The sequence below is a fragment of the Chiloscyllium plagiosum genome, unplaced genomic scaffold, assembly GCF_037043375.1.
Source record: "Chiloscyllium plagiosum isolate Xiang-an unplaced genomic scaffold, Cpla_swu_hap1 HiC_scaffold_6, whole genome shotgun sequence".
Classification (NCBI taxonomy): Eukaryota; Metazoa; Chordata; class Chondrichthyes; order Orectolobiformes; family Hemiscylliidae; genus Chiloscyllium; species Chiloscyllium plagiosum.
This window is the reverse complement of record NW_028270144.1, coordinates 121,483,666-121,505,034: the sequence shown is the minus strand read 5'-3', so window position 1 is coordinate 121,505,034 and position 21,369 is coordinate 121,483,666. Positions and strand designations below refer to the sequence as shown.

The window sequence follows — 21,369 nt, the reverse complement described above, 5'->3', positions numbered from 1 at the left end:
GCAGTTCTGACATCTGCACTACAAGAAACCATCTGGAAGTAAAGACCTTGTACCAGTGACAGACTGCTGGCTGTAATGAATGTGGGTGAGACAAATTCCAAGAAATTAGGAAAATTAGGGAAAGTAAGTAATCTCAAAATGGATTGTATTTGGCTACCAATGCACCCAAAGTAACAGTAAGGAATTCAACAATCTGCAGTCTCCACCTACCTTTCCAAAACAGTTGCTATTAGGTTCACCTGCAGATCTATACAATGGTCACTATTTTACTGGCACTCAAGCTTCAGTTTCTATGGCGCGGCACGGTGGCTCAGTGGTTAGTACTGCTGCCTCACAGTGCCAGGACCCGGGTTTACCAAACTTGAAATATCAACTCTGCTTTCTTCCCCGTAGATGCTGCCAGACCCATTGAGTTTCACCAGCAATTTCTGTCTTTGTGGCAAAACATAGAACCATGGCAGTCACTCTCTGACACTAGGGAATCAACCTTTTCCTTCATTTCAGGACTGTTTCAACTGCTTTGAAAATACTGTATCAATGACTGAACTTAGACATAACGGTCAAAGATAGATCAGAGTTGGATCATTTTCAGTATCACACTTTGTTGAATCAGTCAGCCCTTTTATGCAAGCTCTCGGCTGCTGCTTCAGTGCTAGTACTGACCAAGTGCTGTACTGCTGAAGAATCCATAGTTTGGATGAAATGCTGAACTGATTCTAAAATGTCCCCTATTGCAATGGATGTAAATCACCTCATACAGCTACTTCACAAAAGACATGGTTCACTACATCCTTTAATGTTCTGCTTGTTTAAAGGTTCACTACATCCTTTAATGTTCTGCTTGTTTAAAGGTTGGTTCCTAGTGAGGGCCTAGAATGTTGAGTTCTTTGAAAGACTAATATGTTGTGAATAAAAGGGAACTAGCAAATATACTGTAGTTGGTTTTCCAGAAGCCATTTGAAATAGTGCCCCATCAAAGGTTATTACGAATAATAAAAGCTCATGATGCATTAGCATGGGTTGAAGATTGGCTGGCTGGCAAAAAGCAGACAGCATTCGCAAATGGCTCTTTGTCAGATGGGTAGGCTGTGATGAATGGAGTCCTGCAGAGGTTTGTGTTTTTGTTTAAATTCATTCATGGGTGTGGGCATCTCTGGTTTGGCCAGCATTTATTATCCATTCCTAATTGGACAGAGGGCAGTTGGCTCCAGTCAGTCTGTGACTCCATGTTGACGTCAGCATCGTTGTGAGTCTAGCCTGAGATTCCAATGGTTGGGGGGGGGGAGTGTAGGTGGGTGATACAGTGGGGGGATGTGCTGGTGGTTGGGTCCTCAAGCTCAGAACCATGAAATGGACTAGGTGGACTTAGTCTTAAATTCTCTTTTTCCAAAAACGTCTTTTTTTTCTTTATAATTGTAGAAGGACTATTATTCTGAACTTTTATTTCTTCATTTATCTAATTTATTACAATGATTTTGTATTTTTGGAGGTCTGTAATGCTGTACTTTTCATTTCTTAATTTTTCTAACTTTTTTTCCTGAGAACTTGTACTCAAGAATCTGTACCTAGGTACCTTGGATGGTGTCATAAGTGGCACCTTGTAAATCTTTCACAGTACTCACAAGAGTATATGTGACAATAAAGCTGATTTAAATTTAAAATTGCTGTGGGTCTGATATCTCATGTAGGCCAGACCAGGTAAGAATGGCAGTTTCCTTGCCTAAAGGAATGGGTTTTTCCCCTGACAATTGGCAATGGATTCATGGTCATGATAAAGATCTTCGTTCCAGACATTTATGAACTCAAATTCCACTCTCTGTCGTGACAGCACTCAGAACCTGAGTCCCCAGAACATTACCTGAGTCTTTGAATGAACAGCTCAGCAATAATACCACCATCTGGATCAGTGGTGCTGGAAGAGCACAGCAGTTCAGGCAGCATCCGAGGAGCAGTAAAATCGACGTTTCAGGCAAAAGTTCTTCATCAGGAATAAAGGCAGAGAGCCTGAAGGGTGGAGAGATAAACTAGAGGAGGGTCGGGGTGGGGAGAAAGTAGCATAGAGTATAATAGGTGAGTGGGGGAGGGGATGAAGGTGATAGGTCAGGGAGGAGAGGGTGGAGTGGATAGGTGGAAAAGAAGATAGGCAGGTTGGACAAGTCATGGGAACAGTGCTGAGCTGGAAGTTTGGAACTAGGGTGGGGTGGGGGAAGGGGAAATGAGGAAACTGTTGAAGTCCACACTGATGCCCTGGGGTTGAAGTGTTCCGGGGCGGAAGATGAGGCATTGTTCCTCCAGGCGTCTGGTGGTGAGGGAGCGGCGGTGAAGGAGGCCCAGGACCTCCATGTCCTCGGCAGAGTGGGAGGGGGAGTTGAAATGTTGGGCCACAGGGCGGTGTGGTTGATTGGTGCGGGTGTCCCGGAGATGTTCCCTAAAGAGCTCTGCTAGGAGGCGTCCAGTCTCCTAAATGTAGAGGAGACCGCATCGGGAGCAACGGATACAATAAATGATATTAGTGGATGTGCAGATAAAACTTTGATGGATGTGGAAGGCTCCTTTAAGGCCTTGCATGGATGTGAGGGAGGAGGTGTGGGCGCAGGTTTTGCAATCCCTGCAGTGGCAGGGGAAGGTGCCAGGATGGGAGGGTGGGTTGTTGGGGGGGGGGGTGAACCTGACCAGGTAGTCACGGAGGGAACGGCCTTTGCGGAAGGTGGAAAGGGGTGGGGAGGGAAATATATCCCTGGTGGTGGGGTCTGTTTGGAGGTGGCAGAAATGTCGGCGGATGATTTGGTTTATGCGAAGGTTGGTAGGGTGGAAGATGAGCACCAGGGGCATTCTGTCCTTTTTACGGTTGGAGGGGTGGGGTCTGAGGGCGGAGGTGCAGGATGTGGACGAGATGCATTGGAGGGCATCTTTAACCACGTGGAAAGGGAAATTGCGGTCTCAAAAGAAGGAGGCCATCTGGTGTGTTCTGTGGTGGAACTGGTCCTCCTGGTAGCAAATACAGCGGAGGTGGAGGAATTGGGAATACGGGATGGCATTTTTGCAAGAGGTAGGGTGGGAAGAGGTGTAATCCAGGTAGCTGTGGGAGTCGGTGGGTTTGTAAAAAATGTCAGTGTCAAGTCGGTCATCATTAATGGAGATGGAGAGGTCCAGGAAGGGGAGGGAAGTGCCAGAGATGGCCCAGGTAAATTTAAGGTCAGGGTGGAATGTGTTGGTGAAGTTGATGAATTGCTCAACCTCTTTGCGGGAGCATGAGGTGGCGCCAATGCAGTCATCAATGTAGTGGAGGAAGAGGTGGGGAGTGGTGCCGGTGTAATTACGGAAGGTGGACTGTTCTATGTAGCCAACAAAAAGACAGGCATAGCTTGGGCCCATACTTGTGCCCACGGCTACTCCTTTGGTCTGAAGGAAGTGGGAGGATTCGAAGGAGAAATTGTTAAGGGTGAGGACCAGTTCGGCCAAACAAATGAGAGTGTCAGTGGAAGGGTACTGTTGGGGACGTCGGGAGAGGAAAAAACGGTGGGCTTGGAGGCCCTGGTCATGGCGGATGGAGGTGTAGAGGGATTGGATATCCATGGTGAAGATGAGGCATTGGGAGCCGGGGAAACGGAAGTTTTGGAGGAGGTGGAGGGCGTGGGTGGTGTCTCAAACATATGTGGGGAGTTCCTGGACTAGGCCATTGCCTCCCCATTCACCTTCTCATGATTTACATCAATAACTTAGATGAGGGGAATGAAGGCACAGTCAATACATTTGCAAAAGACATAAAGATAGGCAGGAAAGTAGATAGTGAAGGAGGCATAAGGAATTTATAGACAATGATAGGTTGACTAAGTGTGAAAATATCTGACAGATGGAGTATAATTTAGGAAAATGTGAAATTGTTCTTTTGACAGGAAGAATGGAAAAGCAGAGTGTTATTTAACTGGAGAAGAATTGGAATTCCAAGATGCAGAGTGATATAGGTCCTCTCATATGCCGTTAAAAATCACACAACACCAGGTTATAGTCCAACAGGTTTATTTGGAAGCACTGTCACTTGGTGTTGTGTGGTGTTTTAACTTTGTCACCCCAGTCTAACATCAGTACCTCCAAGTCATGGCTCTCATATGCAAGTAGAGTACATAATCAAGAAGGTTAATGAAGAATCAGACATAAAGACAAAGATGTAACGTTTCAGATGTAAGACCTCATATTCAAAACTGTGTGCTGGCTCGGTGTCCTTGTGTAAGTAAGGATGTAAAATTGTTGGAGTCAGTTCAGAGGTTTATGAGATTGATGTCTGGAATGAGTGGGTTGTCTTTTGAGGAGAAGTTAGACAGATTGGGCTTGTTTCAACTAGAATTTAGAACAGTGAGTGGTAACGAGATGGAAGTGTATCAGCTGTGGATACCGAAAGGATGTTTTCTCGTATAAGGGGGTTCAGATCTGGGGTCACTATTTTAAGATCAGGGAACACCTTTTCAGAACAGAGGTAAGGAGAATGTCTTTCTCTCATACAGTTTTGTGCCTTTGTAGCTCTCTGACTCAGAAGGCAATGAAAATGGGGTCACTGAATAGTTTTAAGGTAGAGGTAATTAGATTCTCATAAGACAGAAAAATCAAAGTTTATTGAGGATAGATGGGACTGTGGAATTTAGAATCTAATGAGATAAAACATGATCTTATTAAATGATGAAGTAAGCCTGAGGGGTTGAATGGCCTAACTCTGCTCCTATCTTCATTGTTCCTAAGCCTGTAATAGTCCTCTCGTTTCTCTGACTCCATAATAGTGGGCTCGTTCTATGTCCCATAATGGTCCGATTACTTTATGTCCTGTAACGGTGAGTTTGTTTTTTCATAGAATCACTACAGTGTTTAGTCAGGCCATTTGTCCCACACTGACCCGCGGAAGAGCATCCACAAGCCTCCCCACCCTATCCCTGTAATCCTGCTTTTCCCATGGCCAATCCACCTAATCCGCACATCTTTGGTCTGTGAGAAGAAACCCTTGCAGCCACGGGGAAAATGTGCAAACTCCACACCGACAGTTGCCTGAGGCTGGAATCAAATCTGGGTCGCAGTCACCGTGAGGTAACAGTGCTAACCACTGAGCCATTGTGCCACCCCATTGTGTCTTGTAATGGTGGGCTTATTTTTTGCTCTGTAATGGTAGGGTTTTTTTTTGCCCTGTCATGGTGTTTTCTTTTTGCCCTGTAATGGTGGGTTTATGGTATGACCTGTAATAATGAGTTAATTGCAGGTCATATAATAGTGGGTTTATTGAGTGTCCTGTAATGGTGGATTCACTCTCACAGTCTGCACTGCAGTGTAGGTTAGTGAACAGCAATTGAGCCTGGACAGCTCATTCTGTAAAATGGCAATCGTTTCCCCTTCAGCAGTGGTTGCGTTATCAAGATGTCACTTCCTGACGTTCCAATTTGATACGTGTGAGCAAATTGTTCTCAAATGATTTGCTGCTTAATCCGAAAAGTATGAAGCCATGTATAGCCACAGCTCAAGCCAAACCTGAACTGACAGCTGAGAGTCATTTCATTGGAGACAATCCTGAACTCTTCCCTGCTCAAGTAAACTGACATCAGTTTATGTTCGTCTTTGAAGCTTCAACAAATATAACATTCTGAGGCAGTTTGGAAGCTGTTCCAGTCCATTTGCTGATGTGGAACCATAATGCATTGTCTTATAAAACAATAACTTGTGTCTTGTGTTCAACTGCTGGCAACTTCTTGAGTATTGTTGCTTTCAGTTGTGCAATAATGTAGAAAAAAAGAGACCACAAGACAACCGTATGTGGCTTCAGTAGCAATATTTCTATTGTGTGACGGTAGAACTGGAGAATTCATTGGAATTTGCATAAGAATATAAAAACTAGGAGCAGAATTCGGCACTTTGAGTTTGCTCTGCCATTCATTATGATCATGGCTGATCTCATCTGAGCCTCAATTCCATTTTTCTGTATCGTCTCCATAGTCCGTTAACCCGTTACAAATCTGTCTATCTCCTCAAATTTCAGTTTCCTGGTGTCCAATGAGCTGTCACTGACCACATGCATGGCAGCCATATTGCATTTTGTATAGTCACTCCAGTCCTGAAGCTCCATCACGGTGGCTCAGTGGTTAGCACTGCTGCCTCACAGCACCAGGGTCCCAGGTTCGATTCTCAGCCTCGGGTGACAGTCTGTGTGGAGTTTGCACATTCTCCCCGTGTCTACGTGGGTTTCCTCTGGTTGCTCCGGTTTCCTCCCACAGTCCAAAGATGTGCAGGTGAATTGGCCATGCTAAATTGCCCATAGTGCTAGGTGCATTAGTCAGAGGAAAATGGATCTGGGTGGGTTACTCTTCGGAGGGTCGGTGTGGACCTGTTGGGCCGAAGGGCCTGTTTCCGTGCTGTCGGGAATCTAATCTAATCTAATCTAATCTGGTTCACTAATACCCTTTAGGGAAAGAAATCTGCAATCTTTACCTAGTATGGCCTACACGTGACTCCAAAGAACCATGGGGTTGGTTGTTAATTGCCCTCTGAAATAGTCAAGACAGCTGATTGGTGCAAGGGCAATTAGGGACGAACAACAAAAGCTGGCCTTGCCAGTGACACCCATATCCCATATGGGAGAGTGAAGAAGTAAACAGTTCTAATCGAATTAATTAGTGACCATCTCCTATTTAAGACACCTAGTATTGGAATTTCCACTGCCAGTTCACACGAAGTTTGCAAATCAGTCCCACTCAGGAGCACTTGTTAAATAAGCACTCTACACTTACAGAAAGTCAGACAGATTGTGAGTTGACAAAACCAAGAAGTCTTTGTTTATAGAACACACAGAATCCAACACTGCATTCACAAACATCCATTCCCTCTGCCACCAATACTCTACAGCAGCAGCGTGCACAATCTATAAGAAGCACAGTGGAAACTCACCAAGGCTCTTTAGACAGCACCTTTCAAACCCGTGACTCCTATTGTCTAGAAGGACAAGGACAGCAAATACTTGGGAACACCACCTCTTGCAATTTTCCTCCAAGCTACTCACCATCCTGACTTGGAAATATATCACCCTTCATCACTGTAGTTGGGTCAAAATCCTGGAATTCCATCCTGGATGGCTTTGTGGGTCTACCTCCAGCACATGGATTGGAGCAGTTCAAGGAGGCAGCTCACCACCACCTTCTTAAGGGCAACTAAGGACAGGCAATAAATATTGCCCCAGCCAGTGATGCTCACCTCTCACAGATTAATAAAAATAAGAAAAGATTGGCTGGTCCAACTGTACCATGCTAGTGCTCCAAATAAGTTGCCCTCCTTCTTCATCAAAGACCACAAGTGACATATCCCATGATTCCTTCCCTCCTCATCTACCTTCCCCTTAAAAACACTCACGACATTCATCTTAACCTCCTCAAGTGGTAGCAAGCTTCAAATTCTCATTGTCTCCTGATTTGGATAGCAGGAGGTTTAATTTACTGAACAGAATGCTGCCATATCAATGCCGTTCCAATACATGCAACAAGGTGGCTCACTAGTTAGCACAGCTGCCTCTACAGTGCCAGGGCCCCAAGTTTCATTCCAACCTCAGGTGACTGCCTGTGTGGTGTTTGCACATTCTCCACGTGTCTGCGTGGGTTTCCACCAGGTTCCCCGTTTTCACCCTGCAATCCAAAGATATGCAGGTTAGGGTGGAATAGCCGTGCTAAATTGCCCATAGTGTTCAGGGATGTGCAGGTGGGTTAGCCATAGGAAATGCAGGGGTACAGGGGTGGGGTGCGATGCTCTTTGGAGGGACAGTGTGGCCTCAATGGGCTGAATGGCCAGCTCCCTGCTCTGCAGGGATTCACAAATCAGTGGCATGCCACTCCAGCTGTCTATAGTGTTCAGGATGTGTAGGTTAGGTTCATTAATCGGGGGAATTGTAGAGCAATAAGGTAGGGGAATAGATATGGGTGGGTTGCTCTTTGGTGTGGACTTGTTGGGCCGAATGACCTGTTTCCACACTGTAGGGATTTTATGTTTCTATGAGAAATCCCTGAACACTACAGGCAATTCAGCATGGCCAATTCACCTAATCTGCACATTGTTGGGCTGTGGGAGGAAACCGGAGCATCTGGAGGGAAGCCCACACAGACACGGGGAGAATGTGCGAACTCCACACAGACTGTCACCTGAGGCTGGAATCAAACCCGGGTCCCTGGTGCTGAGAGGTAGCAGGCATGCATGGAGCTTTGATATTGCCATGGATTAGTGAGACCGAATGCTCTGGTTCAGTGCTGAAAGTATTTAGTAATTTGTAGTGACCACTGGAAGAGGGGATTACGTACAGAGAGGTGATTGCTAATCAACAAGGGGTTATTTACCTCCGTGCACCCGAACTAATAGGGCAGCACCAGAGGCTGGAAATGCACAGCGAGGTTAGGTAGCTTCAATGCAAACGAAACAGATGTTTTATGGAAAGGTTTCAGTCAGAATCAGTGCAGATCTCTCAAGAGCCTGTAATCGACAGGTTTAGCATTGACTGTAATGCAAATGGTTCATAGCTGTTGGGCGATATAATCAACAACCTGTTTTAAATATGAAAGACTTAAATCCTGCCGACTGCTACACAATTGCATAGAGTTTTACGGCGAGATGGTGGGGAATTAGTAATTTTAAAGGATTAGTCATTCAACTGCCCCAGGTCAATGCCCTGGGAATGTGGGTTCAAATCTCACTGTGATGGATGGCAGAATTTGCATTTAATTCATTTTAGCATTCTGGAATTGGCAGCAAGTTTCAGTAACAGCAATTATCTCTACTTGTAGAAGCCAATTTATCGTTTAGTGAAGGTACTCTGCTGTCCTGACCTGGCCTGGCTGCATGCCCCTGTTCAAAAAAGGGAATAGGGATAACCCCGGGAATTACAGGCCTGTTAGTCTTACTTCTGTGGTAGGCAAAGTAATGGAAAGGGTACTGAGGGATAGGATTTATGAGTATCTGGAAAGACACTGCTTGATTAGGGACAGCCAGCACGGATTTGTGAAGGGTAGGTCTTGCCTTACAAGTCTTATTGAATTCTTCGAGGAGGTGACCAAGCATGTGGATGAGGGAAGAGCAGTGGATGTAGTGTACATGGATTTTAGTAAGGCATTTGATAAGGTTCCCCATGGTAGGCTTATGCGGAAAGTCAGGAGGCATGGGATAGAGGGAAATTTGGCCAATTGGATAGAAAACTGGCTAACCGGTCGAAGGCAGAGAGTGGTGGTAGATGGTAAATATTCAGCCTGGAGCCCAGTTACAAGTGGAGTTCCGCAGGGATCAGTTCTGGGTCCTCTGCTGTTTGTAATTTTTATTAATGACTTAGATAAGGGAGTCGAAGGGTGGGTCAGTAAATTTGCAGATGATACGAAGATAGGTGGAGTTGTGAACAGTGAGGAGGGCTGTTGTCGGCTGCAGAGGGACTTAGGTATGATGCAGAGCTGGGCTGAGGAGTGGCAGATGGAGTTCAACCCTGCCAAGTGTGAGGTTGTCCATTTTGGAAGAACAAATAAGAATGCGGAATACAGGGTTAATGGTAGGGTTCTTAGTCAGGTGGAGGAACAGAGGGATCTTGGGGTCTATGTACATAGATCTTTGAAGGTTGCCACTCAGGTGGATAGAGTTTGTAAGAAGGCCTATGGAGTATTATCGTTCATTAGCAGAGGGATTGAATTCAAGAGTCGTGAAGTGATGTTGCAGCTGTACAGGACTTTGGTTAGGCCACAGTTGGAGTACTGTGTGCAGTTCTGGTCGCCTCACTTTAGGAAAGATGTGGAAGCTTTGGAGAGGGTGCAGAGAAGATTTACCAGGATGTTGCCTGGAATGGAGAGGAAGTCGTACGAGGATAGGTTGAGAGTTCTCGGCCTTTTCTCGTTGGAACGGCGAAGGATGAGGGGTGACTTGATAGAGGTTTATAAGATGATCAGAGGAATAGATAGAGTAGACAGTCAGAAACTTTTTCCCCGGGTACAACAGAGTGTTACAAGGGGACATAAATTTAAGGTGAAGGGTGGAAGGTATAGGGAAGATGTCAGGGGTGGGTTCTTTACCCAGAGAGTGGTGGGGGCATGGAATGCACTGCCCGTGGGAGTGGTAGAGTCGGAATCATTGGCGACCTTTAAGCGGCATTTGGATAGGTACATGGATGGGTACTTAATCTAGGTTAGAAGTTCGGCACAACATCGTGGGCCGAAGGGCCTGTTCTGTGCTGTATTGTTCTATGTTCTATGTTCTATGTTCTATGCGGTGCTAGACCTACAGCAACGTGGTTCACTTATGCCCTCTGACATAAGCCCATAAGATAAAGGAGCAGAATCAGACTATTCGGCCCATTGAGTCTGTTCCACCATTTGATCACGGCTGACATGTTTCTCAACCCCATTCTCCTGTCTTCTACCTGTAACCCTGATCCCCTTACCAATCAAGAACCTTTCTATCTCTGTTTTAAATACACTTAATGACTTGGCCTCCACAGCCCTCAGCAGCAATGTGTTCCACAGATTCACCACTCTCTGGCTGAAGAAATTCCTCCTCATCTCCATTCTAAAGGATCATCCTGAGGCTGTGGCCTCAGGTCCTAATCTCTCCCACTGTTGGAAATATCTTCTCCATGTCCACTCAATGCAGGCCTCTTAGTATTCTGGAAGTTTCAGAGATCCCCCTTCATCCTCCTAAACTCCATTGAGTCCTCAATCACTCCTCAAATGACAAACCCTTCAACCCTGAGATCATTCTTATAAACCTCCACCGGAAACCCACCAACACTAGAACGTCCTTCCGTTGATATAGGGCCCAAAACTGCTCACAATATTCTAAATATGGTCTGACCCGAGCCTTATACAGCTTCAGCTGTACATCAGTGCTCTTGTATTCTAGCCCCCTTGAAATGAATGCTAACATTGCATTTACTTTCCCAACTGCAAACTGAACCTGAATCTTATCCGTAAGAGAATCCTGAACTGAGACTCCCAAGTTGCTTTGTACTTCAGAATTGCGAAGCCTTTCCTGTTTAGAAAATAGTCCGTGCCTTCGTTCTTCCCCCCAAAGTGCATAACCTTACACTTTCCCACATTGTATTCCATCTGCCATTGCTCTGCCCACTCTTCTAGCCTGTCCGAGTCCTTCTGCAGCCTCCCCGCCCCCTTAACACTACCTGTCCCTCCATCTATCATTGTGTCAACTGCAAACTTAGCAACAATGTCCTCAGTTCCTTCATCCAGATCATTAATATATAATGTGAATAGTTGTAGTCACAACAGTGACCCCCGCAGAATACCACTAGTCACCGGCTGCCATACTGAGACAGACTCCTTTATCCCCACTCTCTGCCTTCTGCCGGTCAGCCAATCCTCTGTCCATGTCAGTACCTCACCTCCAACACCATGGGCTCTTAATTTATTTAGCAGCCTCCTGTGTGGCACCTTGTCAAAGGCCTTCTGGAAATCCAAACAGATCATATGCAATGGCTCTCCTTAGTCTAAGTTGCTCATGAGTCGCTTGATTTAACAGGGATGGGCAATAAATGTTAGCCTTACTATTGGCACCTATATCCTGTGGGTAATTGCAATGCACAGGCAGGACATTTGTCCCAATTTATCTGTGCTGATGTTTATGTCCAATGGAAGCCACTGTATTTCCACTCTTAAGCTTCTCTTCTTTTGTCTATCTGCATTACTTCCTACTCTTGCATTTAAAGAAAATCATTAATTGGATCTGGGTGTCACTGGTTAGTCCAACATGCATTGCCCATCCCTAATTTCCAGAGTTAAGGGTCAACCACATTGTCGTGGTCTGCAATCTCACCAGATGTTACATTCAATAAAGGATATTAGTGAATCAGATTTTTTTTTCCTCCTACAATGATCAGCATTAAATTCTCAATTTTTAATTTTTAATAAATTCAAATTCCACCATCTGCCATGGTGGGATTCGATCCCCGTTCCCCAGAACACTAGTGAAGCAGTGGTTTACCTGTACTTAACTCAATATCATCTAATGTACTCGCTGCTCATAATGTAGTCTCCTCTACCCAGGGGAGATGAAGCACAGATGGGTGACATGACTCCTTTGCAGCACACCTGCATTCTGTCTGCAAGTATGACCTGGAGCTTCCAGTTACCCACCACTTTAACACCCCACCCTGTCCCCTGGTGAATCTCTCTGTCTCAGGCTTGCTGCAGTGTTCCAGTGAAGCTCAACACAAGCTGGAAGCACAGCACCTCATTTTCTGCTTGGGAACGCTGCAGCCTTCAGGACTCAATATCGAGTTCAACAATTTTAGGGCTTGAACACCCCCTTCCATGCCCTTACCCCAACCCCCACGCACCTGGCCTTGTCATCACATGGGCTGCTACCACCAACAATCCATTGTCAGCTCCTAATGGTCCTTGTTAGTTGCTATTGATTCCCTCACGCTGACATTTACCATTCCTTTATCTGCCTACTGTTTGCTTTTCATCTCTCTGTTTTTCTCTGGGCCCATTCCTACCTATCCTTTACTCCTTTGACCTCCCTCATCCCTCTCCATCTTCAGCCAACACACCAACCTTTTCATAACTACAATCAATCCTGACAAAGGGTCACAGCACCCAAAATGTTCACTCTGCTTTCCCTCCACAGGTACTGCCAGTGCAGAGTTTCTCCAGAAATTTCTGTTATTGTCTCCGATTTACAGCATCCGCAGTTCTGTGTTTTCTTTTGCTCCCCCAGAACATTATCTGATTAAGGTTCTAGTGTTAATACCATTGGGCCATCTCCACCTCCTGTTTATGTTACCATTAAGTTGTTTCTCTCATTGAACCAACAGGTCTGTTCCAGAAGGCAATTATTCAGAGTGGGACAGCCTTGTCTAGCTGGGCTGTTAACTACCAGCCTGCCAAGTATACCCGCTTGCTGGCAGAGAAGGTTGGCTGCAGTATGCTGGACACCATCGACCTGGTGGAGTGCCTCCGGATGAAGAGCTACAAGGAGCTGATTGAGCAGGACATTATGCCTGCCCGTTACCACATCGCTTTTGGGCCAGTCATTGACGGAGACGTCATTCCTGATGACCCCCAGATCCTCATGGAGCAGGGCGAGTTCCTCAACTATGACATCATGCTGGGTGTCAACCAGGGCGAGGGCCTGAAGTTTGTGGAGAACATGGTGGACAACGAGGACGGGATCTCGGCCAGCGACTTCGACTTCGCTGTCTCCAACTTTGTCGACAACCTGTACGGCTACCCGGAGGGGAAGGACACCCTACGGGAGACCATCAAGTTCATGTACACTGACTGGGCGGACAAGGAGAACCCTGAGACCCGCCGCAAGACTCTTGTGGCGCTGTTCACTGACCACCAGTGGGTAGCGCCAGCAGTGGCGACAGCAGACCTACACGCCCAGTATGGCTCACCCACCTATTTCTACGCCTTTTACCACCACTGCCAGAGCGACATGAAGCCAGGCTGGTCTGATGCTGCGCACGGAGATGAGGTCCCCTATGTCTTTGGCGTCCCCATGATTGGACCCACTGAGCTTTTCCCCTGCAACTTCTCGAAGAACGATGTCATGCTCAGTGCGGTGGTCATGACTTACTGGACCAACTTTGCAAAGACAGGGTGAGTTGGGCTCTACCCTTCCAAATTTTTGGGGATTGTTTTTTTAAACTTGCAAAGTAATATGTTTCCATTCCAGCCTTCTGGGCTTGAATGAACACACTGAGTAGATGTCAAGGAAAGTCACGATAGTCCCAGATGATTGCCCTCTCAGAGGTCACTGGTGAGAGGGTCACTGAGACCTCAGGAAAGGGGCAAGGTCAAACCGTCATGGTAACCTCAGCCATTACAGGATTTGAAATCACACAATTGGTGTCACTCTTAGAAAGAGCCAACCGAGCTAACCAATAATATAGAGTCATAGAGATGTACAGCACATAAACAGACCCTTCAGTCCAACTCATCCATGCCAACCATTGCAGTCGGTTCTGCTACGACACGTGCTTGTTCAATGCGATTTGGCTTTAATGCGATTGAAAAATTTAGACCGTTCTTTGTAGAATGCAAGCTTTCCTGACTTTTAGCATTACATCAGAACTGAGTATATCCTAAATTAATCTCGCCCATTTGCCAGCAACCAGCCCATATCTCTCTAAACCCTTCCCATTCATATACCCATCCAAATGCCTTTTAGAAGTCCTAATTTTATCAGCCTCCACCACTTCCTCTGGCAACTCATTCCATACACGCCCCATCCGCTGCGTGAAAAAGTTGCCCCTTAGATCCCTTTTAAATCTTTCCCCTCTCACCTTAAACCTAAGTCCTCTAGTTTTGGACTCTCCTACCCTGGCAAGAGATGTTGACTATTTATATGACTGAAGGCAACACCCCAGTTCAGTTCAGAAATGCTCATACCTTTGCATCAGAAGTGCATTCAAATTTCACTCCAGGCACTTGAACAAAGCTTAACCCTCCTGGTGCATAACTGAGGGAGTATTGCACTGCTGAAGGCACTGTCAAGTGAGACATTAAGTCTGGGCCCCGTCTGGTCTCTTGCTGTGTACAAGACTTGCAGCACTGTTTAGCGGAGAGGAGCTCAATCTGTGCCATGGCAAATGATTATAACAATGATCTCACTGAAATTAATGACCTGATAATTTAGTCTGAAGATCTGTGGAATTCATTACCCCAGAATACAGTGCATTGCGGGACTTTGAGTCAGTTTAAGGGGGAGATAGACAGATTTGTAATGAGTTAACTGGTTAAAGGGTTATGGAAAGTGGAGTTGAGGCTGAGATAAGATCAGCCATTGGTTGTATCAAATGGTGGAGCAGACTCGAGGGGCTGAATGGCCTCCTCCTGCTCCTAGTTCTTGTGCTCTTACAGTAGCTTGCTAAACAAAATGATCATAAAAGTCATAGAATCATAGAATCAATAACATGTAGAAAGAGATCATTGAGTCTGCACTGTCCCTCCGAAGAGCATCCCACCCAGATGCTCCCCATAACCCCACATGTCCTATGGCTAACCTACCTAGTCAATGCATCCCTAGACACTATGGGACTACTTAACATCGCCAATCCACCTAGCCCACACATCCCTGGACACTTCGGACTATTTAACATGGCCAATTCACCTACCCTACACATCTCTGGACACTACAGACTATTTAACATGGACAATCCACTGAGCCTACACATCTTTGGACATTACAAGCTACTTAATATGGCCAATCTACCAGCCTACACATCTCTTGACACTACTGGCTATTTAATTTGGCCAATCCACCTAGCCTACAGATCTCTGGACATGACAGACTACTTAACATGGACAATCCACCTGTCCTACACATCTCTGGACACTACAGACCATTTAACACGGTCAATCCAGCTGGCCTACCCATTCCTGGATGCTATGCGTTAATTAGCATGGCTAATCCACCTAATCTGCATATCATTGTCCATTGCCCGTTGTGTTTCCTGCAAGTACTGGCATAAACTCCAGGCCATGGTTGCCTGAATGATCGGGTCAATGTTGAACCTTCTCAGCCTGATTTGGTGGATAAGGATCATCTAGCCTTAATAGAGCTCCGTTTTGCTGCCATTGAAACTTGAAGCAGTGATGTAACCTTGCCTTTGTACCTGTCTGAGGAAGGTTGTTTTCACTTGAACTTCAAGAAATGAGGAGCGACCTGATAAAAATTTACAAAACTCTGAGAGGCATGGATAGAATGGATAATCGTGGTCTTTTTTCCCAGGGTAGAAATATCAATTACTGGGGTATGCAAGTTTAAAATAAAAACAGGGTAAGTTTGAAGGAGGTAGGAGAGGCAAGATTTTTCCACAAAGGATGGTAAGTGCCTGGAATGTATTGCCAGAGGAGGTGGTGGAGGCAGATACAATAGCAATGTTTAAGAGGCAACTTGACAGATACTCGAATAGGCAGTCAATAGAGGGATGCAGACAGTGTAGAGGCAAAAAGATTCCTGTTTAAAAAAGACTTCATATATTGCCACTGAAGGCCGAAGGGCCTGTTCCTGTGCTGTACTGTTCTTTGTTGCAATTGAGCAGTAGGAGTTAAAGCAAACTAGGCCTCAATATCAAGGGAAGACGATTGACTGGGGTGAGGGGTGAAATTTTAACATTAACCATGTATCTCAACGTGAGCCCTGAAAAGCAACTTCCCAGGGCAAAATACCTCTCCTCATAAAGTACATTACCCTTGTCAGTGGGGGTTTGTGTTTAAAAATCCTGAAATGTTGCGCCATTAAAATCACTTTCTGACTTTTCCCTCCAGTGACCCAAACCAGCCCGTTCCACAAGACACAAAATTCATCCACACAAAACCCAACCGGTTTGAGGAGGTGGCCTGGTCAAAGTATAATCCAAAGGATCAACTGTACCTTCACATCGGCCTGAAGCCCAGGGTGAGGGAGCATTACCGTGCTACGAAAGTGGCCTTCTGGCTAGAATTGGTCCCCCACCTTCACAATCTGAACGAAATCTTCCAGTACGTGTCAACCACCACCAAAGTGCCGCAGACCGACTCCACGCCATTCCCTTACGTGACCCGACGGGCCCCAGGGAAGCTGTGGTCCTCCACCACCAAGCGGCCGCCTCTGACACCTTCCCACAACCCCAACAAGCAGGCCAAAGATACGCGCAAGTCCAGCCCTGAAGAGACGACAGTCCTGATTGAAGACAAGAGGGACTATTCGACCGAGCTAAGCGTCACCATTGCTGTGGGGGCGTCGCTGCTCTTCCTGAACATCCTGGCGTTTGCTGCCCTCTACTACAAGAAGGACAAGCGGCGACACGAGACACACCGGCGACAGAGCCCCCAGAGAGGGGGTGGTGGAGGCACCGCCAACGACCTGGCTCACCTCCAGAACGAGGAGATGATGTCACTGCAGATGAAGCAAATGGACCACGAGCACGAGTGTGAGGCGATGCAGACCCACGACACCCTGAGGCTCACCTACCCACCCGACTACGCCCTGACCCTGAGGAGGTCACCGGACGACATCCCGCTCATGACCCCCAACACCATCCCCATGATCCCCAACACCCTGGCTGCAATGCAGCCCCTGCACACCTTCAACACGTTCACCGGTGGACAAAACAGTACGAGCTTGCCCCACGCACATTCCACCACTCGGGTATAGCTCCCCCTGTTGGAGGAGACCCTTTTACCCCCATTTGAGTTTCCCACCTCCCCTCCCCCAATTGAGCGAGAAATCTCATTTTGTTTCTTTTTTTTTCCATTTTTTCAACACAATTTTAACAAGCGGCGAAGCAGAACTTGTCAGCAAACCATCCGCAAGTAGAAGACAAATATCGGAGTAACTACTTTCTTTTTGGTGGAGAGGGTGGTGGGGGTGGGAAGGGGATAAGTTGCTATATTCACTTCACGGTTGTATTGTTTCAATTAACATAGCCAAGGGAAAGACAAAATAAAAACAAAATAAAGAGGAACAGTGCATTCTACAATCAGAGTTGAAAGCAGAAGTCTTTTATAAATGATGAACATTTGAAAAACTAATTCAAATATTCCACTGTATCAGATGGAACTGACAGCTCAGTGTCCAACAGCGCAGAGAATTGTGGATCTTTTCTAACCATCTGGCAGAGACAGTGAGAAATATAAACCATAGGACAGTGTATTCAACAAAGGATAGCTCTCGTTTCAAAGTAAGTGATTGTACAGTGTCTTCAATGTGCCATGCTGTGTTACACCCTTATTGCCAGGAATTAATGATCGAACAAAGGCTTTTTTTTTAATTGAGATGTGTGATGGTACTGCACTTGATGAATATCCCATTTCATCGATGAAAGGACAATTCAGTTGCGTGGATCCCAAGCCTGTATGAAGTGAGACTGACTTGTCCCTCTGAACTGTATTTATGAAACTTTGTAAACATTTGTAAATAGCTGTGGGTTTAAAGAAAAAAAATGCTTTTATCGTTCTTTTTAAGTTTTAAAGGGTCAGCTTTTAGACAGCTTGTGCTTTATATCATGTTCTTTCTGTATATACATGAGATGAACCATCTCTGTTCTCTGCCAATTACTTTACCTGGATATTATGGTACCTGAAGTACTTTTGAGGCTAGGGAATTTGTAACATCAACCTCTGTAGAAGATATGCCCGCTTATGCTTATTGCCCAGAACATTTCTTCTATGTAACTTAGCTTATCTCTGTTTTAGATTATGTTAGGTGCATGTTTAAGTATCGTAGCGAGCGACTGTGGATTTGTATTTTCTTTTGGTACATGATCAGGAAGGAAAAGGTGAGTCAGGATACAAGACAACATATGACTTGTGGAGTCCTGAAGGCAGTTGGGCAGGATATGGAGAATTTACAAATAAACGATACTGTTAATATTTAAAGCAGATGACAAAAAAAAAGTTTTCTCTCATCATCCATCTTGCATCAATTCTTCAGGACAATGCTTTTGTTATTTGCCTTTTGTGGGAGGGATGGGGCTTGCAACAAGCTGATGACTGACTCAGTTTGGATTAGCAGGTCCAGGCGATGTGTCTGAGGGGGTCAGTGACTAGGGACACAGTTTCTCCTGCTCGGTGAGAGTGCCTCGCAACCCTAGAGGGTCCGTATTGAAATTTTCCAGATCACAAACTTCGAGATGTTCGGGGTACAAAGGTTAAGGGATAATTATCTGCTTTGGGGAATGATAGACAGATTGAACATGGTTTTGCCTTTGGGAGAAACATACCTCGTAAGGACACAAGTCTAGAATACAAGTAATATACTTTCATTTGAATCTTGTTAACTGTGTGTATTCTTTATCTCATTATGTCCTATACATTTTGAAGCACGAAGGGTCTTTAAATGTAGTATATCGATGTATATGTTTTTGTTCACTTTTGTTTGCCTTAAGTGATAATAGACAATGACCTTTTGGCTGGACATATATATATATATAAAATTTTCAGCAGCTTTTTTAAATAAAATGATCACACTATTTTCTAATTTATTGTACTTTTGTTATGAATGATTAAATCTCACAGAACTCCATAACCATCGTCAGTGCACCTTCAATGTTCTGAAATTTTTAATGCATGGTATTCCTCCATCTAAACCTGAACTTTGTGAAACTCGCTCTCGGGATGTTTTGTATTCACCCAAGGGATCTGGGCCAGCATTTATTGCCTGGCCCTAGTAGCCGTTGAGAAAGTGGTGTTGAGCTGCCTTCTTGATCTGCTGCAATTTACATGCTGTGGGGTTGACCCACAATGCCCTTAGGGAGGGAATTCCAGGATTTTGACCCAGGGGCAATGGTTGCTCTCTTCTGTAATGTTGACATTGGTTGCCCAGTTGTAGTTGTCCTGAAATGTTCATGGTCTTTGACCTGGGGAGCAGGTTGGGTGCCTTGTTAGCCATTTCAGACAGCAGTTGGAATGTAGAAAGTAGGAGCAGGTGAAAGGAATTGGCTCTTCAAATCTACTCCACCTGTTGACTGTCAACCATGTTGGTGAAGGACCTAGTTTCATGTTGTACCAGGATGGCAGATTTCCTTAACCGAAGTAATTGTGTTTTTGCAACATTCCACCAGCTCCATGGCCACCTTTGACTGTTTCTTATATCTAGATTTAAAATGAAACTGAATTCAAGTGCCATGGTGACATTCAAACATATGATCACTCGATTACTGGATTATTAGTAACTGGATCCAGTTAACATTACTTAATGGGAGGAGTGGATCATTTGAAATACAGGAGCCGAAAGGCAGGAATAACTTGCATTTGTTTTTATTTTTAACTCCTTCATGGGATGTTGACCTTGCTGAACAGGGTAACATTTCTCACACATCCCTAATTGCCCTTGGGCTGAGCGAGAGTCAATCATTTTGCTGTGAGTCTGGAGTCATGTACAAGCCAGACTAGGTAAGGATGGCAGCTTCCTCCCTCAGGAGGGCTGAGTGAGTGACTTGCTGGGCCATTTCACAGGGCAGTTAAGAGCCAACTGTGTTGCTGTGGTTCTGGAGTCACATGGAGCCCATGCCAAATAAGAATGGCAGATTTTCTTCCCTAAAGCACTTCAGTGAATCAGGTAGGTTTTTACAACAATTTAAACAAAACCTTTTTACTATTGTAAAAGAGGAGTGCTATTATCACTAGACTATTAATCCAGAGACTTTGGTAATATCCTAGGGACCTGGGTTCAAATTCTGCCATGGCAGATATTGGAATTGAATTAAGAATCTAATGATGACCATAAATCTATTGTCAATTGAGTAAAAAGTCATCTGGTTCACTAATGTCCTTTCAGGAAGAGAGCTGCCATCTCTCAGCTGTTCTGGTCTACATATGACTCCAGACCCACAGCAGTATGATTGTATCTTAATTGCCCTCGGATGGGTGATAAAAATGCTGGTCTCTGGCCAGTGGTGCTCACGTTCAATGAATGAATAAAAAGCTATGTCCCAAAAGGATTCATGGATAGGAGCAGGAATAGGCCATTCAGCTCCTTGAGCCTAACTGTTCTCCCAGGCAGCTGTATTCAGATCACCTCCGATCCCCAGGAACTCTGATCAACTTCCTCAGGGGTCTCTCCTCACCAAGACTTCTGACCACCCACACCACCCAGCCCCCACATCTCTACTCACAATCATATTGATTGGAATGAAGTCAGCTGGATGGACCTCATAGAATATGAGTTCCTTGATTGGGACTGTTAACCTGGTCCAATCAGGGAGTCCTAGCTGACAGATATAAGCATGAGGAAAAAAATAAGCACTACCGCAGTTAGGCAGTAGTGAGGGGGTAAAAAAAAAGAAAAAAAATAAGCAGGAGGATCAGGGGTTCTGCCCACTATAGGAGCCACTCTGTGCTAGCTGGGTCAGTGTAAATGAAGGGTGACTTGGTGCCAGGATACTGACCTTCATGGAGTTATTTCCACAATTTCTCTCCTTCCCCATCTTCCTGATCCCCTGTGTCACTGAGCATCACAGTGCAAAAAAGTTTGGGAATCTCGGATTTAGGGAGTCAATGGCTGCCAGACGTGGAATAGTGGAAGCCATTGCATCTTATAAGTCCATGATGTCGATATTTTGAATCTGTCTCCTTATTTTGGAAAGAAGGTGTGGAATGCTGCTTTGTCAGTGCTTAGTCAGTTTTGTGTTTTGTTGTGAACGAACAAATTTGGGATTGATGAAATTCTGAGCAAAATTCAAAAATAGGTCCAGGATCAGGGTCCTCTGCTAACAGAGGCAATGCATTGTAGTACTGAAATGCTTTAAGCTGAAATGGATTGATCTTATTACATGGACCTTGTGGTACAAACTGACTGTGTAAATCAGAGAGGCATTTTACTTCATGACTCCTTTCAAAACCAGAACAGATTGATGCCTTTCAGTATTGGCTTGTGTGTACA

At 45.2% G+C, this 21,369-nt stretch overlaps 1 protein-coding gene across 2 annotated transcripts in view; it reads left to right on the top strand.

The window, feature by feature from the left end:
* The window catches only part of LOC122550927 (neuroligin-4, X-linked), a 308,072-nt gene extending 289,114 nt beyond the window's left edge, over positions 1-18,958 (top strand). For both annotated transcript variants that reach the window (XM_043692405.2, XM_043692404.2), the window contains 2 exons: positions 12,812-13,601; positions 16,275-18,958. In XM_043692405.2, the coding sequence (XP_043548340.1) occupies positions 12,812-13,601; positions 16,275-17,142 (1,658 nt within the window). In that variant the 3' untranslated portion in view covers positions 17,143-18,958. The remainder of the gene's footprint in view (positions 1-12,811; positions 13,602-16,274) is intronic.
* The last annotated feature ends 2,411 nt before the right edge of the window (positions 18,959-21,369 follow it).